The sequence below is a fragment of the Harmonia axyridis genome, chromosome 4, assembly GCF_914767665.1.
Source record: "Harmonia axyridis chromosome 4, icHarAxyr1.1, whole genome shotgun sequence".
NCBI lineage: Eukaryota > Metazoa > Arthropoda > Insecta > Coleoptera > Coccinellidae > Harmonia > Harmonia axyridis.
The window spans coordinates 254,957-278,931 of record NC_059504.1 but is presented as its reverse complement, the minus strand read 5'-3'; the positions used below and the strand labels follow the sequence as shown (position 1 = coordinate 278,931).

Here is a 23,975-nt window from a genome sequence, read left to right as displayed (position 1 = left end):
TGCGCTTCATCGCTAAACAAAATAAAATGGACGTAGTGCGCGATACGTATTCCGCACAGAACCATTATTTTCGAAATAAAATTGCACTATTTGAAAGTGTTGTTCAGGCGTGAGTTTATTCATGATGAATTGCCAAACCAAACTGAGAATGAATCACTTGACAGCTGTTAAATCGGTCGCCATCTTGAACAGTAATGCCAACTCAAAGTTATATACCTCGAAAAAAATACCATATATTATACCAACTGAAAAAAATAATTCAAGTTCAACAGCCTTTATTTCCGAAGGGATTCGAGACTTCTTATTACAACTAGACTAGAAATACCATTATTTTTAGACATCTCAAGAACGACCAAACTGACATAAATTGATATGTCAATTTGAAATGAATCTTGAACACAAAAACGGCAGAATTATTGACATTTACCAGAACCGTAAAAAACACGAGAATATGAAAGTCGTTGAAATATCCAAATGAAAATCCTAAGAGCGTTTTAATGAGACAATCGTTAATGTGAATATCGCATATAAATTTGATGATTCCCTTTATTATCGATATTGTTCATAAACTCATATTGTTCGAATACTAAATGGAAATATGCGAATTTTTACGACTTTTTTTTGCGAATAGCGCACTAGTCCTCGACAATATTGAATATCCGGCAGGATCAGGTGCATTTTTAGTAGATACTCTCTCATTTTCATCTGTAGGTAGCCACGAATTTCTGATATAAAATCATCGTGTTTTGCATAACGATGAATACGTAAAATTATTCGATGCGGGAAGCCCGCCAAACTTGCCCATAAATGGTTTATATGGAAGGGGTTTTAGTGCAGCATCGAGCGGATCATGAAATATTAATATCAGCCTTTAGTTGTCAGTTCTGGAATTACACAGCCGGGTTGATTTTTAGATGGAATGATTTTATGATAATTTCCTCGATCGTTATTCGATTAAATTATTCATTTCGCGGAGTTGAAACTTTTCGATGGATCTATGAATTTTTTCGATCCTTTTAATATATGAATTTTATTGCTCGACGGAAGTTACTCGGAAATTTAGTGTCTGAATAACTTGGCGAGATCACGTTTTCAATTAAGCGGAAAACATGGACTCTCAAGTTGAGGAAATGAGAACACTGAAATTCGATATCTTCATAAAACACGCCTTTGAACGTCGCGGGGAAAATTTAAAAGGTTATTTACGATTTACGAGTTTCAGAAAAACAAGGGTTGTTTGAAGACGCCGTCTTCATTTTTATTAGTTATCGGGAAAATGATGCTTCATCATTTTCCAATAGATATGAAGCAATTTCAGATGGTTTTAATGGCAACACTGTGTATTATTTTTATTATGTCATTTGTGTATATGTGTGTTGTATGGAAAGGTACACTCTTCAACAACGTTTAGAAGTTGTTGTAAATTCAAGAAAAATTCATGGAGTTCCTTATTATTCAGTTAATAGACTCACTATTCGTGGTATTGTAGACCAATTTGAAAGAAAATTTTTCTTTTAGGATACAAGGTACCAATTTCTGAGCCGTACTTGGTACCATTTTCAAATTTGTCTACAATACGACGAATAGTAATTCGTTTGATTGATTAATTTCATTTAAGAATTTTTCTTAAATTTCTCTCAGTATTCACAAATGAGCACTTATTTCAATTAAACAATTTATTAATTCCTAAAGTATGTGGGAGCTTGTATCTTTCCATGATTAAGAGGCGTAACACACTGAACATAGAAATTATACGCAGTGTTGATATTATAACGATTTTAAAATGTATAATTCCCATTGAAAATCTCTTCAAATTCCATTCTAATCGAGGATCATTTACAATCGTCAGTTTCAATTTTTCGAAAATGTTTCACTTGCAGCTATCAAAATCAAAAGAAAATTTTAAACGAAAGTTTACAAATAAAAATTTCAAATAATATTGAACGTTGAAATGTATTCATCATTTGAGCACTTACCCCATCGGATTCTTCTATAATATTTATTCCTATAGAGGCTAAAGTGGTCCATTTGCAGTTGTTCAGCGCTTTCGTCGCACATTTTTTATGCACCTTGCATTTGCACAACTCACAAGACAGGCCATGGCTTGTGACACCTCCTAACGCATCTCTGCAAACGTTGCAATAGATGGGACGTGCATGTGATGTTGCATACCTGAAAAAAAATTTGTTATTTTCATGTTCTCTACCAAAAATTACCTTAGTAGACCAAAAATTCAAATTTCACTTCACCTATGTGAAAAGTGACTATCTGAAAGTCATTTTGCTCAATCCCAATTGTATCAAAATTCGAAAACATTCAATGAAAATAAAAAAAAAATCATACAGAATTCAAGTTATGTAAGAACATTGCAAAGGAAAAAAGAAACACCGAGATTAATGATAAATGAATATTTCGAAATAATCAAAGAAATTATGGACCAGTAACTCTAGTAGAGTTTTCGAACTAAAATCTTATGGTATCGTGTGAATGACGATAAAATAAATGAATATTCTCACCAATGGTGTCTTCCTGAGAGTAGATCAGCTTGATCTTGTGTTTGGGATGAAGTGTTGAATGCTGCAAGCCATTCCTCCATCTCACGTCGAGATTCTGCACATAAAACCAGGGATCTGTAAGGTGTGATCACCTGAAAAATATCAGAATAATTTTTTTTTAAATACCGAATTGCAATGTAGCTAGATCAGCTTTTGCGTTTCAAATTTTAATGATTAATTTAGAAGCTACGATAATCTTATGAATCTTCATGTTCCAAAAAAAAACGATGATCGCATTAGCCACCGAGATCTGGTGATTTAACACCTTTAGACTTTTTACTTTGGGGCCTCATGAAAAAAAAAGTCTATGTCAATATTTTATAATCGATTCAAGATATTAAGATGGGATTGGTGAAGTTATCGAGGACATTCAGCCGCAAATGTGCGTATTAGAGAATTTCATGTTTCAAGTTATGCTGCTGCAACCGTAGTCGTATTTGTCTGATAACATTTTTCATCGTTAATGAAATATCATCCTCTTTACAATGAAATGAACATGCTTTGATTCAAATATACTCTCTTTTTCGAATATTAAAATCATTGGAATACTCTGTATACCGATGTTTTTCTTACAAAATCTCTTTTTTATCTTTTTTTATCTTGATAAGGAGTTATGAAGCAATTTTTTTTTGTTGGTCCATATGTTGAAACATCCTCTCAGTAGGCTGTGGCGAATAATTTCTGATAAATCCATCTAAAAAGTTTATTTCACTCCTGTTTCAAACAATCCTCGAACATTTTGTATAGGCTTTTGTGTAGTAATATTACAACAACTTACTCAGTTTTAATTGGATCAAGTTATTGGGGGAACTAAATGTCAGATGGCTCCAACTCCGAAATAATTAGTCTCATTAACGAACTTGACCATCACATCAAAATATTGAATGTACTCCGAAATTTTTAAGTTTCAATAGAATACACAACATAGGACAATTGAATAATGAAAAAAATTGAAGGAAGAACGAGCTACTGAAAATATAATTTATATCAAAATGCAAAGCCAACAAACTTTCTTCAAACACCTAAATCTTTTCGCTCAATAGATACGAGTTAATAAATTTCAAGTTCTCCTCTTATAAATCATTCTTTTCACGGAATAACGTTATAAAATTCCTGCCTTCTGTTAGAAATGCGGAAAAATATGCATCTGAAGCACCAGGAGACCATAATGAAATTTGCGTACCCAAGGAAGATCCTCTTTCTGCCTTGTTTCTAACGTATGTTTTGTTTTTATACATGCTTCCACTGTTTCTCAAGTATTCTGAGCAGGGTGTTTGGAACGGTATCGTCTTTACCATCAAAGGGTGTCTCCTTTTCTGCGCCATTTTATTGAATCAACGATGCACAAAGGGGGTTTAGAAATAAGATCAGTAGGAGAGATCTTTGAAAAATTTTCCACTGACATGATATCATAATAGAAGAACTCAAGTTTGATTTAGAGAACAGCTTCTCCGAAATTTTCAATTATACTGGGTGTGCCAAGTTCAAGAGCGTATTAGACGTTTATGGAGAACTGGGGCTAGTCTGATAATTTTGATCGTGATATTGTGCGACATTCACTATTAAGCTAAAAAACTTTGACGAATTGAAAAAAAAGTATTAACTGATTGAATCTGAGACTTATGGAGCGAAGTGTATGTTCGTTTTCAATTTGAATTCTGATCTAATCCAGAATTTACAGATCAAGATTATTATTTTTATCTTCTTTCAAAAGCAGAACAGCGTTTTTGGTCCAATTTTAATCCCATTCCGTTCTATAATTAGTAACCAACAGAATGTGTATCCAACTGACTCCAACCTATTCTCATGCACTTCGAAATACCCAAAAAAATAACTAATTTTGTGACCCTCGCATCCACCATTCTGTACCTTTCCCCGCAAATATTTCAAGGTTCTATTTTGAATGATTCTATTTTTGTTCTATAATGAGCAGCCTAAATAATGTATATCAAACTGACTTCAAAATATTCCCAGCTATTTTGAACTATCTAGAGGGAAAAAACTATTCATGTGTCCGGCGCATTCGCCATTCTGTACCACTTCCCACAAGATTTCAAGATTCTTATTTTGAATTGATCTATTTTCCGTTCTATAATGAGCAGCCTACATGATGTCTATCAAACTGAATTCAAAATATTCCCAGCTATTTTGAACTATCCAGAGGGAAAAAAACTATTTATGTGAGCAGCGCATTCGCCATTCTGTAACATTTTCCACAATATTTCAAGATTTTATTTTCGAATTAATCTATTTTCTGTTATAATTCTATATTTTATTCAGAAAAGACTTATTATGAATTAATGAAGGGATGAATTTATAAAGAGTATTCATAAAACCCGGTCAAATTTTCTATGAATGAATAAAAAAATTTTTCCGAATTCACCTTCTGCCCAATGGCATTAAAGTCAATATTAATTATAACATGGAGCTGAAAAAAATAAATTACCAATTATTTTTTCAACCGGATTCCATTCTCGTACAATTTCAGAGAAACGTTTTAAACGAACGGTTATTTATTAATTGGATTATTGAATTCGGTAGGTACACAAACTATGAAAATTTCATGGTAGATTGAAAACGTTTTTCCTCGAATGATTCCCAGGTTCATTATCGAGAGTGACCAAATTACCTCCATCCCGGTGTAGAGGCCCTCTCTGGGGAACAATATGACCTCATTCGTTCAAATTCAGTTGGAGAATCATTCTGGGAGAACTATTCCAAATGGCATCGTAAAATTTCGACACAGAGTTCCACTACATATAATTTAATTTAATTCGAACCGATACCGCACGTTCACTATCGGTAACAACAAACTCGAAAGCTTTCAAACGATTTCACGAATTCAATCCGTGTAAAAAAATTCTTTTCGAAAGGACCAATCGTAACGCTTGATAAATTTTCTCACCACAAACCTAACCCATTTCGGGAAATTATGTTACCTATTCAGTTATTCTCTTATTAATTGTAAAAATCGCAGAATTCAATATGAATTAACATTAGCCAAACTAAATGACAGATGAAACTCGAATTTGTCCAGGTAAGGGAGGACAATTATGAAAAATCAGCGACAAAGGCGATTTATAAAGGGTGTTTTTTTTAGAGCTATAGAAGTTTAAATTGCAATGAAACAACGATGGATTATTCGATTGACATGAATTTTATTTATCCGCAAGATAATCTTTTGCCATTACATTTTAAATATGATTTTTGACATATGGCCGCCACGGCTGGCTCGGATGTAGTCTAATCTGGACGTCCAATTTTCGATGACTTTTTACAACATTTGTGGCCGTATTTCGGGAATTATACGACGAATGTGGTCATCCAAATGGCCAAGGATTTGTGGCTTATCCGCATAGACCAATGACTTTACATAGCCCCACAGAAAGTAGTCAAGCGGTATTAAATCACAAGATCTTGGAGGCCAATTCACAGGTCCAAAACGTGAAATTAGGCGATCACCAAACGTGTTTTTCAATAAATCGATTGTGGCACGAGCTGTGTGACATGTTGCGCCGTCTTGTTGGAGCCACAGCTCCTGGACATCATGGTTGTTCAATTCAGGAATGAAAAAGTTAGTTATCATGGCTCTATACCGATCACCATTGACTGTTACGTTCTGGCCATCATCGTTTTTGAAGAAGTACGGACCAATGATTCCACCAGCGCATAAAGCGCACCAAACAGTCAGTTGTTCTGGATGTAACGGTATTTCGACATACACTTGAGAATTAGCTTCGCTCCAAATGCGGCAGTTTTGTTTGTTGACATAGCCATTCAACCAGAAGTGCGCTTCATCGCTAAACAAAATAAAATGGACGTAGTGCGCGATACGTATTCCACACAGAACCATTATTTTCGAAATAAAATTGCACTATTTGCAAGCGTTGTTCAGGCGTGAGTCTATTTATGATGAATTGCCAAACCAAACTGACAATAAATCACTTGACAGCTGTTAAATCGGTCGCCATCTTGAACCGTAATGCCAACATAAAGTTATATACCTCAAAAAAAAAACACCCTTTAGGTGGCCATCTTATTGAGGTGGCTTTTATATAATTATAAGATCATCTCATGGAGGAAAGCAGATTCAACATTCCCAAGATGCGCTATCAATTTTTTTTTCAATTTCATTCCGTTCGAACTTTGAACTCTGATTTTTATTGATTTTTGAAACTGTTGAGTGGATGAGTCATCTATCAATTGAGATTAAATCAATAATCTGAATGAAATAGTTCATTCTTGGAAATAATATTTCAAAGTAGAACTATACAGGTGTTCCCAAATTGGAGAGGTTTTCGAATTAGAAGTTTCATTTTGATATTGGAAAAATACTTTAGGAGAAATCAATTGATGTTTATTTCATTGTAAAAAGGAAGGTATGCGAAATTCTCACCATTTCATTGCGTTATTGAAGCGTATATCGCTCCATTTTTTGTAATGACGTATTTGTTACTTTTCATATATCAATAGGGTTCACTTACCTGAAAACTATGATTGACGTTTTTAGTTGAACACTCGGCTAGGCACAGGTCGTTGAGTTCGATTTCATCGAAAATCACAGCCTGCAAAAAAAAAATCCAAAATAAAAAAAGTTAAAAATTTTCAGAAGAGCTTCGCCATAATTCATTACGTCCAAAATATTTTTTGCTCACTATTCGATACTATTTTATGACCATTCGAATTCTTGAAAAACTATTTGTCTTGTAATCAATATTTATAGTGTTTGTAGTTTCAAGAAAAAAATGGCCTTATTACGACTTCAGTGAGACATGTCTCTTGAAGAAATATTCCACTCCCATCTATCTCTTCCCCCATTTTATCAATATCTGATGAGTTTCGTAGAGAAACACCGAGAATAAAACATGAACATATCCAGAGCTGAAACTATCTAGGGACCTATCATTTCTGATTTTTACAACACATGAGGATATAAATCTTTCGGGTCAAATCATATTGGCTGAATGTTTGTACGGGGACGGCTATTGGGATATACAACTTCCTGATTTCGAGATGAAATACCCTTAGTCGGAACAAACATTACGTGATTTGGACGTAGTTTCCGCATTTTCGAGAGAGGGAAACTTCGAAAGTATCCATTTACGTTTTTCCCACTTCGTCAACGCTCACTTTTAGTTTTAGTGGTTTTATTCGACTTTATTTCATGTCAACTTTACTAATTTTGGGATTTCGTTCTCTTAAGTTTTGATGACTGGCAATGTTCAGGGTACTTTTCTGAAACTAGTTTTCTAGAATAATCCCGACAATATCGCTCCGATTGAATTGAAAGTTTTTTGTAAAATAACCACAGAATTTTATGAATATCATTCCATCAAAAAAGATTCGATATTTCAGAAATCCTTACCTGCATTTTATTGAAATTTTATTTTGAAATATAGGATATGATTCTTTACATCCTAAATATTTAGGATGCATAGAGCAGATAGGACGTCCATTTAAAACTAGATTTAACAAACATCGAATCAATTTTACCACAAATAAGCGATTCTCAACCTTCGAAAAACATTGCATGGATAATGATCAACTTTTCTCCACAATTGACAAAATGAAATTATACAGGGTGTTCTGATTTGTTTCCGACAAACTGAAATGGGTGATAGATCACATCATTTTAAGCAAAAAGGTTCCTATAAATATGGGTCCGGAAATGCTTCGTTTCCGAGATACAGGGTGTTAAAGTTGAAAAAATAATTCGCGTTTTCTTTAATATGTTTTGACTGCTTCGAAATCCTCTCATGAAATTATTCCTATTCAAATATTAAATTTAAATTCATTTTGAAAATTTCTAAGGCGAAATGCATGCGGATTTTCTATTGCCCACTAATAAGTAGAAATGGTACGCTATGTAATTGTTGTTTTTAAGTGTTCTGAATATTCTGTTTCCTGAAATATTGCGTTGTTGGGATGCTTTACGAATACTGAGTTTTTATTTTCTTCGAAGGTCTGTAAAATCCTATTTCTCTGTAGATGATATCTTCTTTGTATGCTTCGTTCGGGCCTTTGGTAACCAATACCATTTTCCTGTATTTGTTGATAAGCTATTGACTTAGTTAACTATAATTATAATTAATGACATCTGAACCTAACACACTTTAAATCTGTCATTGTGTATAGCTATTTTAAATCTATTGCCGCAACAATTGTTGGATGCAAAACAATCAATCATTCGAAGATGTCATTTGTGCATTCAACAGAACGGTGGACATTTCGAACACCTTCTTTAAAAATTATTATGTTATTTTGTTTAGTTCTAAATTGTTACTTCTAAAAAATATTTAATTTAAAATTATTACAAATTTGTTTCTACATGTTTTAGAGATTACAAAAATATGGATTTTGCTTTAAATGCGTTTTTCTCTGAAACGGTTGACCCTAGCAACTTAAATGACTTATACCTTTTTACGTAGAAAAGTCAGGGGAATCGATTTTTTTATTCCAGAATGACGTACAGGGTAGCACAGAAAAGTTGCTTCGGTTTAAAGGGGACGAAATGATTGCCAGTGGCGCCCTCTAGAAAATACAACCAAATCGACCACAAATTTGAATTTCTCACCTCAAAAAACCCTATGTACCAACTTTCATGCAATCATTTGGAATCAGTCGTAAGATATTTAAGAAAACGCGAATTATTTTTTCAACTTTAACACCCTGTATCTCGGAAACGAAGCATTTCCGGACCCATGTTCATAGAAACTTTTTTGCTTAAAATGATGTGATCTATCACCCGTTTCAGTTTGTCGGAAACAAATCAGAACACCCTGTATATGTGGGATCAAAAGGTAGAAGATGCAATTATTCAGAATCCATCGAAATTTATTAGCTAGTGAATATTGTTTCTAAATCGTGAATGAACAAAATATCCAATGGGCTCAAATAATACTGGAAACCCTAAATTTCTGCATAACAGTCAAGAATTTTTTTCTTTTTTCACTAATTTTCATAGCTCCTTTTTTGTTTTTTCATCACTGAATTCTCTGTACCATTTGAAGAAACTTCAGTGTATTTCAGTGGTATTTTCCTGAGAATGAATATAATCTTTAGCGGTATTTTTCTGATGAATGCTATCCAAAAAAAAAGTCAGTGCGTCCAAAGTCTGAATCAATAGTGAACAGCGCGAAATGAAAGAATTCAAATAAGCCGAACTGGAAAGCGGGAAATGAGACCCAATGAATCATGGTAAAATTGAGCCGATACGATCCTGTTCGAGTGAACGATTCGTTAAAAAAGTGTCACCATTCGGATCAGCACCACGCTTTCTTTGTTGTGGCCGCTGTTCTGTAACGATCAGTAATAGGAGAATTGGTTTTCCTCTAATTGATGCCACAGTCTCTTTCACGGGGGTTATTTATACTTCTTTTGTGTCATCGAAAAATACGGAGACTTGATATTTTCAGAATTCGCAGAACAATTTATATGATCCTTTTGTTTAAGATCAATAATTATGAAATAAGTTGGAAATGAAAAATGCAAAATTATATATAACGGGTGTTTTTTTTTCGAGATATATAACTTTGAGTTGGCATCACTGTTCAAGATGGCGACCGATTTAACAGCTGTCAAGTTATTTATTCTCAGTTTGGTTTGGCAATTCATTATGAATAGACCCACGCCTGAACAACGCTCGCAAATAGTGCAATTTTATTTCGAAAATAATGGTTCTGTGTGGAATACGTATCGCGCACTACGTCCATTTTATTTTGTTTAGCGATGAAGCGCACTTCTGGTTGAATGGCTACGTCAACAAACAAAACTGCCGCATTTGGAGTGAAGCTGATCCTCAAGTGTATGTCGAAACACCGTTACATCCAGAAAAACTGACTGTTTGATGCGCTTTATGGGCTGGTGGAATCATTGGTCCGTACTTCTTCAAAAACGATGATGGCCAGAACGTTACAGTCAATGGTGATCGGTATAGAGCCATGATTACTAACTTTTTAATTCCTGAATTGAACAACCATGATGTCCAGGAGCTGTGGTTCCAACAAGACGGCGCAACATGTCACACATCTCGTGCAACAATCGATTTATTGAAAGACACGTTTGGTGAGCGCCTCACTTCATGTTTTGGACCTGTGAATTGGCCTCCAAGATATTGTGATTAAACACCGCTAGACTGCTTTCTGTGGGGCTATGTAAAGTCATTGGTCTATGCGGATAAGCCACAAACCCTTGACCATTTAGAAGACAACATTCGCCGTGTTATTGCCGATATACGGCCACAAATGTTGGAAAAAGTCATCGAAAATTGGACGTCCAGATTGGACTACATCCGAGCCAGCCGTGGCGGTCATATGCCATAAATCGTATTCAAAATGTAATGCCACAAGATTATCTTGCGGATAAATAAAATTCATGTCAATCGAATAATCCATCGTTGTTTTATTGCAATTTAAACTTCTATAGCTCGAAAAAAACACCCTTTATAATAAAACAACTCCCACTAACTTCCTAGAAAACTGCAATTGGATCGTTCATTCGATCCAGAAGATTTTCGATAGAAAATAACTAGGTAAGTATCGTATTTCGGTGAATTCCATCAGGTATTATTATCCCTCGAGTAGAACCAAATAATAGAAGGTTTGCCAGTTCCATTATTACTTCCAGTCAGTAGTAACGTGATTTTCCATTCAGGAACGAACAATTTCATAACCATTCATGAAGTCCTACAGAAAAATTAAATTATGTTCCAAATTGGAATCGACCCACTTTATTCCCAATGACGTAAATGAGATCCCACTTAGTTCGCTAGTTCAACATTTCGACCTGTGACAACTGCATTCCAGCGTCGACTCGACACAATACGCAATTGATGGAAAATGTCAATTTCCACACTATCACGCTAAATTCATTCACGTACACTCCCATGATGATATACTTAGAGAATCAGAGAAGCATTATCGGGAATGCAGGAGTATTCGAGCGCTCGTTCATCATTGTGTCGTGAAACAATATAAAGCTATATGTGGTCTTCAAGGGTGCAATTGTCATATGACTGAACAAGAGTCATAATCAACTATTCATTGAAATAAAGGGTGTTTTTTTAGAGCTATAGAACTTTAAATTGCAATAAAACGACGATGGATTATTCGATTGACATGAATTTTATTTAACCGCAAGATAATCTTGTGGCATTACATTTTAAATATGATTTTTGGCATATGACCGCCACGGCTGGCTCGGATGTAGTCCAATCTGGACGTCCAATTTTCGATGACTTTTTACAACATTTGTGGTCGTATATCGCCAATAACACGGCGAATGTTGTCTTCCAAATGGTCAAGGGTTTGTGGCTTATCCGCATAGACCAATGACTTTACATAGCCCCACAGAAAGTAGTCTAGCGGTGTTAAATCACAAGATCTTGAAGGCCAATTCACGAGTCCAAAACGTGAAATTAGGCGATCACCAAACGTGTCTTTCAATAAATCGATTGTGGCACGAGCTGTGTGACATGTTGCACCGTCTTGTTGGAACCACAGCTCCTTGACATCATGATTGTTCAATTCAGGAATGAAAAAGTCAGTAATCATGGCTCTATACCGATCACCATTGACTGTAACGTTCTGGCCATCATCGTTTTTGAAGAAGTACGGATCAATGATTCTACCAGCCCATAAAGCGCACCAATCAGTCAGTTTTTCTGGATGTAACGGTGTTTCGACATACACTTGAGGATTACCTTCACTCCGAATGCGGCAGTTTTGTTTGTTGACGTAGCCATTCAACCAGAAGTGCGCCTCATCGCTAAACAAAATAAAATAAAATGGACGTAGTGCGCGATACGTATTCCGCACAGAACCATTATTTTCGAAATAAAATTGCACTATCTGCAATCGTTATTCAGGCGTGAGTCTATTCATGATGAATTGCCAAACCAAACTGAGAATAAATCACTTGAACAGCTGTTAAATCGGTCGCCATCTTGAACAGTAATGTAAACTTAAAGTTATATACCTCGAAAAAAAAAAACACCCGTTACATATCATTAAATAGTATTTGCAAGTTCGAATGGTGTGGTGTGGCAATTTATTTTTGATCGCGAAGTTCCGTCTCTGTTCAATCAGTTTTGAATATTTCCCATCTTTTCTAAAAATCCAGTTGCATCAACGTATGTTGTGAATGCTATTATGACGATAAAGAGGCAAGTTCGCTCAGCGAAGGAAGAGTCAAGAGGGGATTTAAATGTATGTGCCTTTGTAAAGGAGATCAAAGCACTCAAATTGGTATTCCGGATCACACAGTTAGATATATCTTGAAAAAACATGGGTATAAATCCTATAAATTGAAATCTGCCCTAGAAATGTTCCCAGAAGATTGTGTCTGACGAATAGAATTTTGTGAGATCACGAGGGAAAAATTTTCAGAAAATAACGAGTTGAAAAAAAAAATTCGTTCCACCGATGAATTCACATTTTCTGTCCAAAAAAATTACGTCACCTCGTCAATAGTGCAAAATAAAAATATGAAAATATACCACATCTTTTTCCTACAATGAGAAGTTTCATTTTGAATAGGCAGCTATCTCGACAGCTGTAACCTTTGAAGTTGTCCTCTTTTCACCTTGTAGGCAACGTTGAAAAGCTCGGAAAGGCTCGGAAATCCAAGAATGATTGTTGAAAAGCCTCCCCATCCTCAACGTGTTACTGATTGGTGCGCGTTTTAGGCTGGTGATGTTAACCTTACTTTTTCGAAAATCCATCCATTCATTTCTCTTAACATATACTCGTTTTTTTCTCGATATCAAAATGAAACCTCTTTTGGAAAACCCTTCATCTGAGTAGTTAATCGCTACAAACGAAGAAATAACGAGCCGTCACTGCTTACCAAACAACACGTGAACATCGAGTGACGTCAGAAACTACTCAACGTTGCAGCGGAGCAAACAACTTCGGATAGTTTTCGATTCAGAATTTGAAATTCCGTCAGCCCAATTATGGTTTTAATTATTTCCAAAAGCCCTCTAGTGTATTCCCTTGTTTCGCGTGTTTCTCCGCTTTGACATGAATAATTGGATCAGCTCTTTTGCCTTGCTCTGGCAGGATGAAAACAGACAGGCTGGATGATGCAACCCCCCTCTCAGCTCCAGGTACTCAAAAACGGAGGAGTGAAGTTGGTTGCTTCTCAGACAAACGCGCCATTTAATATTCGGGTGGGAAACATTATTCAATAGACAGCTTATTTCAACACTCGAAACTTGGGAATATCTCTCATTCTGACAAGGTACGTATGTTTGGGATGAAGGCCTTCACTTCGAGCGGTTCGTGAATGATATGCCCTCGGAGATATATGATTTTCCGGTTCGAACTTCAGAGCGTATATTCGGATGAGAAAAATTTATCAATAATTCTAGTCAGTTTTCCGATAGAATGAAGCGAAAGCCATTTTTTTGCCGTTGTTACATTCCACTCGAAATTTCGTTCTTCCACTATTCATTTTAAGAATTTGTAGGCGTCAAATTTGGGCAACAACCATAATTCCTTCCAAAACGACTTTAGGAACCGTGCTGATACTCCAATTCATCAAAAACACATTTTTTCTTAATAATTCGAATTAATTCGTCAACATAGTCATCTTCAATAATGATCTGGTGTCCCAAATTCGATGTCTAGTGTGAGGTTCTCAGAATCCCTTTGAACTAGAATGAAATCAATGGTAAGTACATTTGCTGGCTAGATTTTTGCGAGAATTCATATTGGTGAATATTTCCCTCCTGTCAAAAGTTCTATGTATATGGAGAACAATTATCGAAAATTACAGCGATAATTGCATTGTAGGAAGTGAAACAGCACTGCGATAATTGCAGTCTTCATAGATGCATAGTTTCTATGCACTTACACAGTTCGAATCTATGGAAATTCCATTCTACATCAGTTTGACAAGTGATGTAACAGTTTATTCGGGAAATATTCCCCCGAATCACACTCGTGCATCAAAATAGCCGGATCATTTCGCATTCCAGCGTGTTTTCTTTGAAAAACTGCATTCGGTCATTTTCATTTTTGGAGAAAGAGCCCGACACCGACTCCAAAAATGAAAATGAACTCATGCAGTTTTTATGACAACACGCTGTCATGCAAAATTATCGGTAATTTCGATGCACTTGTGCAATTACTTACGAAAACCGCATCATAATAACTGTTTTCAAGCAATGATAGAAAATTGGAAAATGGCGTGAAATGAAAAGTTTTCATAACTTCTTTATTACAGGTACTATCAACATAAAACAAAAATATTCTATTGGCTCTTTTTTCAGTAGAATCCATTGGTGTAATAATTTTTATATTGCAATCAGTTTTGAAGTTTTAATACAAACTTGTGTTTTTTTGAGGTAAACCATAAAAATTACTGTAACAAAGAAAATCACTTTTTTCCCTTTTCAAAAATATATACATTTTTTTTTCAAACTATAAAACTCATCAAAAGTTTCAACCGGTAAACTTTAGATAATTAAAATATTCGGTGGTCACCAAGGTCTCCGGATTTAACACCGTTAGATTTTTTATTTTGCTCACATTCAAAGAACAACATTTATCAATTGGAAAATTTTGGAAAAAACCAACGGTGTTAAATCCAAAGAACTTGGTGACCACCGAATATTTTAATTATCTGAAGTTCACAGATTATTATAGATAATCACTTGATTGATTTGCCGTATGAAACTGAAACTTTCGATGATTTTTATAGTTTGATAAAAAATTATATTATATATTTCTTGAAGGGAAAGTAATTAAATAATTTCACGCAGTTTAATGTTTTTAATTTCAATTTAGAGATGATACAAATCGCAGAGTATTCCAAAAAAATAGTTGTGGATAAAATTGACTCCTTTATCAACATTATGGGGATTTCTGTAATGGTGACTTCTAACCATTGTTGGTGAATGTTTTTGATAAAACCTCGCACATTTCGAATATATCACACATTCATCCTTTTTATCTCGTCTAACGATACAAAGTGCATAGAGACGTGTAGCTATCAAAAGTTAACCTGAAGTTACGTTAACAAAGCGCATAGTTTTCCTGCCCAAGCTCACACTAAAGGAATGACAAGCTTTCATATACAGAGATAACGATTTGAAAGGGCTTTTCTATTTAAACCGAACGGGTTGGACATATCAACGTTATGAATTCGTAAAATAAAGAGAGAGTTTTGATTGATATTTTCAATTTCGTTTCGTAATGAAAGGACAGACACTGAGGCCTTGCAGGAAATATTGGACATTCTCTGCGTATAATATCCTCCAAAAATCAAACAACTCGAGAGATTTTACTTGAACTTTTCATTTCAACTAAAACTATAAAAAAAATATGACCTGGACTTTTGAATCACCCTATATATAGAATAGCAATTTCAGGCTTTTTGCAAAATTTCGCATTATTAGCAGAATGAGAAAAATTAGAAATTCAAACAGAATATAAAAAAAACAGTGAACAAGCATTGATGAAGTCATGAGCTTTTGAGCGCTCGTCATTCGTCCATCGCAATACTTATATACATTTATGTGATCTCCAAGGGTACAATTGGCGCATGATTTCACGTAAGTGATTTTTTAATAACTAAAAACTGATAGCTTCTATTTGATTTGTTTCAGTTCACAATATCATCAATTACATCATTACAAAACCATCGAAACAGATAGAATAATATCCATCAAAATAAAAACCCAGAACCATTTTTTTCATTCCTGGAAGAATTCGCGAATATCCCTTTCGGGAATGAGAAATCAGCCCATTTCTAATTAGAGTTCCTCGAAGTTAAAAAAGACATTCAAGTTTTCTTGGAAACGTATTTCTCAAATTATTTTTTTCCATCAGAAGACTTTATGAACAGTCATTGTCGCATCTCTTAATTATTCACTTCACTGGGCTACTTTGATTGAAAAAAGTTTCAATCTACAATATCGAAAAGAATTTTTCAAATATCCTCCTGATTAAGAGACAATACCAAAAATAGTGTGACAATATACAAATTTATTCAGTTAGGATAAGTGCCTTACAAATTTTTCTGCGATATAAACAGGCAAGAACACACCTGAGTATCAAACGACTTATCTCTAGTTGCATCATAAATAACCGGTTTATGATAGCGATATATTTTCCCAATTTCCAATAAAATCGAGCCGGGAGCTCTACGAAGAATCGGTGAGCGGTGCCATAATTGACGATCTCTGATTAGCCGAATTCCTATCTAACCTGAAAAATTTTTTGTCCGAAAATTTTCGAAAAATTTTCCATACCCCACCCTTAAAAAATTTGAAAAAAATTAAAGTTCTTTCATGGGAATATTGTATCATTTTATTGATTGATTCGACTATGTAGATTACGAAAATACTTGCAGTTGGGCGGTCAGTACATTATTTCATAAATTATAGGCAAAAATCTGAAACTTTCAAAGAAAAAATTGATAATTTTCCCGAAGCTGCCACTTCTTCTGGACATGGGCTACGCACTTGAAACTCCACTATGTTTTAGAGCGGAACTTGAAGTTTGAAAACGTTTTTATTTGAGGGGTCTGTGACGAATAATTCAGGAGATATAACGATTTTTAAAGGCAAATTCAATTTTTCCCAAATTTCGAGTTCGAATTTCCTCAAAACCGGGAGCTCTACGAAGAATCAGTAAGCGGTGCCATAATTGACGATCTCTGATTAGCCGAATTCCTATCTAACCTGAAAAATTTTTTGTCCGAAAATTTTCGAAAAATTTTCCATACCCCACCCTTAAAAAATTTGAAAAAAATTAAAGTTCTTTCATGGGAATATTGTATCATTTTATTGATTGATTCGACTATGTAGATTACGAAAATACTTGCAGTTGGGCGGTCAGTACATTATTTCATAAATTATAGGCAAAAATCTGAAACTTTCAAAGAAAAAATTGATAATTTTCCCGAAGCTGCCACTTCTTCTGGACATGGGCTACGCACTTGAAACTCCACTATGTTTTAGAGCGGAACTTGAAGTTTGAAAACGTTTTTATTTGAGGGGTCTGTGACGAATAATTCAGGAGATATAACAATTTTTAAAGGCAAATTCAATTTTTCCCAAATTTCGAGTTCGAATTTCCTCAAAACCGGGAGCTCTACGAAGAATCAGTAAGCGGTGCCATAATTGACGATCTCTGATTAGCCGAATTCCTATCTAACCTGAAAAATTTTTTGTCCGAAAATTTTCGTAAAATTTTCCATACCCCACCCTTAAAAAATTTCAAAAAAATTAAAGTTCTTTCATGGGAATATTGTATCATTTTATTGATTGATTCGACTATGTAGATTACGAAAATACTTGCAGTTGGGCGGTCAGTACATTATTTCATAAATTATAGGCAAAAATCTGAAACTTTCAAAGAAAAAATTGATAATTTTCCCGAAGCTGCCACTTCTTCTGGACATGGGCTACGCACTTGAAACTCCACTATGTTTTAGAGCGGAACTTGAAGTTTGAAAACGTTTTTATTTGAGGGGTCTGTGACGAATAATTCAGGAGATATAACGATTTTTAAAGGCAAATTCAATTTTTCCCAAATTTCGAGTTCAAATTTCCTCAAAACCGGGAGCTCTACGAAGAATCGGTAAGCGGTGCCATAATTGAAGATCTCTGATTAGCCGAATTCCGATCTTACCTGAAAAATTTTTTGTCCGAAAATTTTCGTAAAATTTTCCATACCCCACCCTTAAAAAATTTGAAAAAAATTAAAGTTCTTTCATGGGAATATTGTATCATTTTATTGATTGATTCGACTATGTAGATTACGAAAATACTTGCAGTTGGGCGGTCAGTACATTATTTCATAAATTATAGGCAAAAATCTGAAACTTTCAAAGAAAAAATTGATAATTTTCCCGAAGCTGCCACTTCTTCTGGACATGGGCTACGCACTTGAAACTCCACTATGTTTTAGAGCGGAACTTGAAGTTTGAAAACGTTTTTATTTGAGGGGTCTGTGACGAATAATTCAGGAGATATAACGATTTTTAAAGGCAAATTCAATTTTTCCCAAATTTCGAGTTCAAATTTCCTCAAAACCGGGAGCTCTACGAAGAATCGGTAAGCGGTGCCATAATTGAAGATCTCTGATTAGCCGAATTCCGATCTTACCTGAAAAATTTTTTGTCCGAAAATTTTCGTAAAATTTTCCATACCCCACCCTTAGAAAATTTGAAAAAAATAAAAGTTCTTTCATGGGAATATTGTATCATTTTATTGATTGATTCGACTATGTAGATTACGAAAATGCTTGCAGTTGGGCGGTCAGTACATTATTTCATAAATTATAGGCAAAAATCTGAAACTTTCAAAGAAAAAATTGATAATTTTCCCGAAGCTGCCACTTCTTCTGGACATGGGCTACGCACTTGAAACTCCACTATGTTTTAGAGCGGAACTTGAAGTTTGAAAACGTTTTTATTTGAGGGGTCTGTGACGAATAATTCAGGAGATATAACGATTTTTAAAGGCAAATTCAATTTTTCCCAAATTTCGAGTTCAAATTTCCTCAAAACCGGGAGCTCTACGAAGAATCGGTGAGCGGTGCCATAATTGACGATCTCTGATTAGCCGAATTCCTATTTTATCTGAAAAATTTTTTGTCCGAAAATTTTCGTAAAATTTTCCATACCCCACCCTTAAAAAATTTGAAAAAAATAAAAGTTCTTTCATGGGAATATTGTATCATTTTATTGATTGATTCGACTATGTAGATTACGAAAATGCTTGCAGTTGGGCGGTCAGTACATTATTTCATAAATTATAGGCAAAAATCTGAATCTTTCAAAGAAAAAATTGATAATTTTCCCGAAGCTGCCACTTCTTCTGGACATGGGCTACGCACTCGAAACTCCACTATGTTTCAGAGCGGAACTTGAAGTTTGAAATCGTTTTTATTTGAGGGGTCTGTGACGAATAATTCAGGAGATATAACGATTTTTAAAGGCAAATTCAATTTTTCCCAAATTTCGAGTTCAAATTTCCTCAAAACCGGGAGCCTCGAATAAAATCAACTTAAACCGCTCGAACACGTATAAATGAAATTTCTCAAACTATCACTTTGCGATGATATTTCAAGTTTTACGAGTTTGTTAAACTCAAAACAAATTCGGACTGACGTACGATAAACTCGTAAATTAAGTAGAAGGGATTTCTCTCCGCGTGAAAATAATCAATAATTATTTTTCTTGAGTGGGATCTCTCCCATTTGATTGGCCAATAATTCACTCGATATTCGTGTTTTCCGTTAACATTGGGTCGTTTACACCTGAACTATAATAAAAACTTCAAAGTGGGAGTGGGCTTTGGGATCACGACCTGAATGCTATCGAAGCCATAAATATTCCGTCATAATAAACAAATTTCCAATCATCGGAAAATAGCCTATTCACAATTCCATCGCCTTCGCCGTTTTTTTTTGTCTAGGAAGCTTGTCGTTGAAAGAAACCATTTATTTATAGCCTTTTTCTATACGGGGTGATTCATTAGGAATGTCCGATCTCTGAATTGTATGATTTTGATGATTCTGCCGAGCGTGCCTCATAAAGGGATTTTCCAATAAGAGATTCCATTTGGATATTGAAAAAACGAGCATATTTCAAGAGAAATAAATGGGTGTTTATTTGATTGTAAAGTGGAAGGTATGCTATTAATGATGGGAAGCGATATCAGGCAAATTTTCTATTACCAGTTCGTATATTTGCGTCTGTATGTCCTCTATATGACGATAAGGTCTATGCCAATGCTCCTCAATCGATTCAAAACCTTTGTCGAATGCCCAATTTCCCAAGATCGATGAGAAATCGACAAACTTGGGTTTTTCGTCAACAAAACGGGCTACAGCGGAAATATTCTCAGTTGTTCTTGAGTGACGCACACGATTTCGATTTTCACGTCACTTATTTGTCCCAACAACTCAAATTGTGACTGCAAAATTTCCATAATTTCTCTTGTGATTTTAACAATTGCAATGCGTTGTTGAAGCGTCGTCTATCATTTCATTTTCAGTAATTTTACTTAACAAATGTCAAAAAATTACAGATTCAAAAGTGACAGGTGTCCAGATAGCGGGCTATTCAAAATGAATCCTCTTATTGGAGAACCTTCCTAACAAAAGGAAAATCTTCAACAAGTTTCTGAATTTCCATGGATAGGTGGATAATTCGCGATAGTTCTAAACTGCAAAATCGATAGGGAAGATAAGCTGACATGTTTTATCTCAGTTCGTGCATAACGCTGGGGAATGACAGGAATATTTATCTTGATTGATATGGATAGTGACATCGTTCATCTCTTCATGAATTATTCAGAAATATTGATTGATGATCGCAATAATGCTTTATCTCTTTATCATCTTTGCCGTTGTTGTGTTCGCCTGCCAAAACTCTTGCATGAAATTCGCCATGCAAATTTCAATTCAATTTCGGTTAATACATAAAATGTGGTATTTGACTAAAACACTCATAAATTTGTATAACTCAAAAACTATACGGACCAAGAATTTTCAGATTTATCTTAGTAAAAAAACGTTTTTTTTTGTATTCTCGAGATCTAGTTTTTTGGTTTCAAAATTATTCGATTTTGTTGTTGACCTAGGACCTTGGAGGAACAATTCATGTACTAAATTTCTCTTTTAGTTTTCAAGAAAAACTTTGAACGAATATTTCCCTCCTGTAAAAAATTCTATGTATATGGAGAACAATTATCGAAAATTACAGCAATAATTGCATTGTAGGAAGCGAAACTGCACTGCGATAACTGTTCTGTTCATAGATGCATAGTTTCTATGCATCTTACACAGTTCGAATCTATTGCAATTCCATTCTAAATCAGTTTGAAAAGTAATGTAACAGTTTATTCGGGAAATATTCCCTCGAATTACACTCGTGCATCAAAATAACCGGATCATTTCGCATTCCAGCGTATTTTCTTTGAAAAACTGCATTCGGTCATTTTCATTTTTGGAGAAAGAGCCCTCCACCTTCGATGTCGGGCTCTTTTTCCAAAAATGAAAATGAATTCATGCAGTTTTTATGACAACATGCTGTCATGCAAAATTATCGTTAATTTTGATGCACTTGTGCAATTACTTACGATAATTTTTTTGAATTTTTGGGTTCTACTGAGAAAATTTTATTGTTGTCTCATATTGATCTCTCTAAAACTGGACAGAATGATGAAATTCCAAAGATGTGTTGCCCCTAAGTACAATTTCATTTATCGCAAAGCTCTAGCTCGAATAATTTCGAAACAACATAAATACCAAAGATTCAAACGAAGAAAAGAAGAAATTTTCTCAAATATGTTTTCTATCGCATCGGATAAATTGAACTAGGGCAAACAATTCAACGCCGTATATCAATAGAAACATGAAATTTAACAGACATTCATGTCTCGACACGTAAAGAAAAACTTAATCAAATTCCAGACAAGTTCGATACTTCTATTCGTTCTATTTTTCAGTGCAGCCAATGAAAAATCCCATAGAAGTGGAAATATGCGAACACCTCACTCGGTTGATGGATATTCGATTTTTCCGAAAGGATGAACATGATGGAATATCGAAGTTCAGGAATGAAAAGGTGAATTGAGGGATGTCAACTCATTTGTGATCGTCACACTTCTGAAACAGGTGTGCGAAAATGCAATATTCCACAACAAGAATAATTCATTTGGAACGATCACAACGTGGTGGAAAATTTTTGTTTTCGTCCGCATTTTCTATTTAGATTACCTACCTAATGTTTGTTCGCAGTTGAAATTTTGAATTCAGGGGCATGATGTCTACCAGTTCGAACGAGTTATTATAATTTTATGTTTTTCATATCGTATTGTATGTTTCTTCTTTGGGTATAAGGAAAAAATAGCCCTAAATGTGGCCCCTGTGGTATCCTTATTTCAACACTGGGTCAGAAGGTTACTGCTCAGAATACTATAATTTGGGAATTATAATAATAATGGAATTAAAAATGATTACTCCATTTTCTGTTAGGATGTTTCTTTTCAAATTTTAAGTTGCATATGATTTATACACGGTGTTAGGGACTAAGTGCGACATACATCAGGGAAGAATATTGACAGTCTGCTATATTATTTTTATTTTTATTTCGAATGCTTCGTATTCCGAGATACGGGGTGTTAAATTTTTTTTCCAAGTGAATATTAAATTATTGCTATGAAACCGATCAGAACATTCAAATGTAATTTGATAGATTTCAAGATATAGTTATTGAAACTATGGCGCACATACGGGAAATGATGTTTTTTTTTAAAGAAGAATTAGTATGCGATTGAGATATTTCTTGCTGAATATCATTTTCGAATTTCTCGTTCAATTCGTGACAAAAAATCTCTTTTTTCTGCTTGGGGTACCGTTTTTATATAAATAAATAAAACGTCTTAAAACGTAACTTCATTTCTTCAATGGATTATATGAGGTATTCCTAAATTTGAGGTATAAAAGAAAATGACAGAATCTTTGGGTAATTTTGAGAAAATAAGTCCTACAAACATGGGCCCACAAACGCTTCATTTTCAAGATACACGGCGTTTCTTGTAGTCCTACTTTTTGTGATGATTATACAAGTTTATCGAATCTTAATCTCCGCTACAGATGGGGTAAACAAACTTTATAATTTATTTTTTCATCACAGCTCACTAGATCTTTATAATAACTTGGAATTTCCTGAGGATTACTAGAATTTGTTTGAATTTTTTTTTGAAATCGGTAGTAGATACGACAGAATTATTAGAAGAAGAAACCAAAAATGTAGTTCTGAACCAAAGTTTTTTTCTGAACCACCAAAAAACTTCTGTAGGCCAGAAAAATATCATCCTTTAGATTTGCATTCCAGATTAATATATAAGACGATGGAAACTCCAAATTGGAATATATATGCCGCATTTGAGATAAAATTCTTATGAAGAGAAGGTGCTATAAAAAAAAACGTGAAAACCCTGTATTTCAAAAACAAAGCGTTCGCGGGCCCATCTTTATAGGACATTTTTTCTTAAAATTATCCGATTCGTTATTTCTGTTTGTACCGGCAATTTAGGAACACCCTGTATATTATTAGATAGTTCTTGCAGCATAAAAACGGCGCCAAAAACGAAAAAAGATATGAGAGATATTTTGTCCTAAATTTAACGAGCAATCCAAAAATGATTTTCAGTTTGAAATATCTCAGTAGCGTACAATTTTCGTCTTCCAAAAAATTCAGAGGAATAAATAAATATGTGGTCAGTTTTTGAAAAGAACTTTTTCACCCTGTATTTCGGAATGCAACGCATTTGCAAATTTGTCATTATATTTTAGTTTAAGAGAAATAAACTGTTAACAATTTTTTGTATTTATGTATTAGAATGTATGCTTTTTTTTTTTCAAGAACAAAGATATTTTTTCAGTTCACACAATT

At 34.5% G+C, this 23,975-nt stretch overlaps 1 protein-coding gene across 6 annotated transcripts in view; it reads right to left on the bottom strand.

Moving 5' to 3' along the window:
* LOC123678788 (diacylglycerol kinase eta) overlaps positions 1 to 23,975 on the bottom strand; it is an 85,859-nt gene that overhangs the window by 30,158 nt on the left and 31,726 nt on the right. For all 6 annotated transcript variants that reach the window (XM_045616010.1, XM_045616005.1, XM_045616006.1 and 3 more), the window contains 3 exons: positions 7,040 to 7,120; positions 2,517 to 2,647; positions 1,977 to 2,172 (listed from right to left, as the gene is read on the bottom strand). In XM_045616010.1, coding sequence (XP_045471966.1) covers positions 1,977 to 2,172; positions 2,517 to 2,596 — 276 coding nt within the window. In that variant the 5' untranslated portion in view covers positions 2,597 to 2,647; positions 7,040 to 7,120. The remainder of the gene's footprint in view (positions 1 to 1,976; positions 2,173 to 2,516; positions 2,648 to 7,039; positions 7,121 to 23,975) is intronic.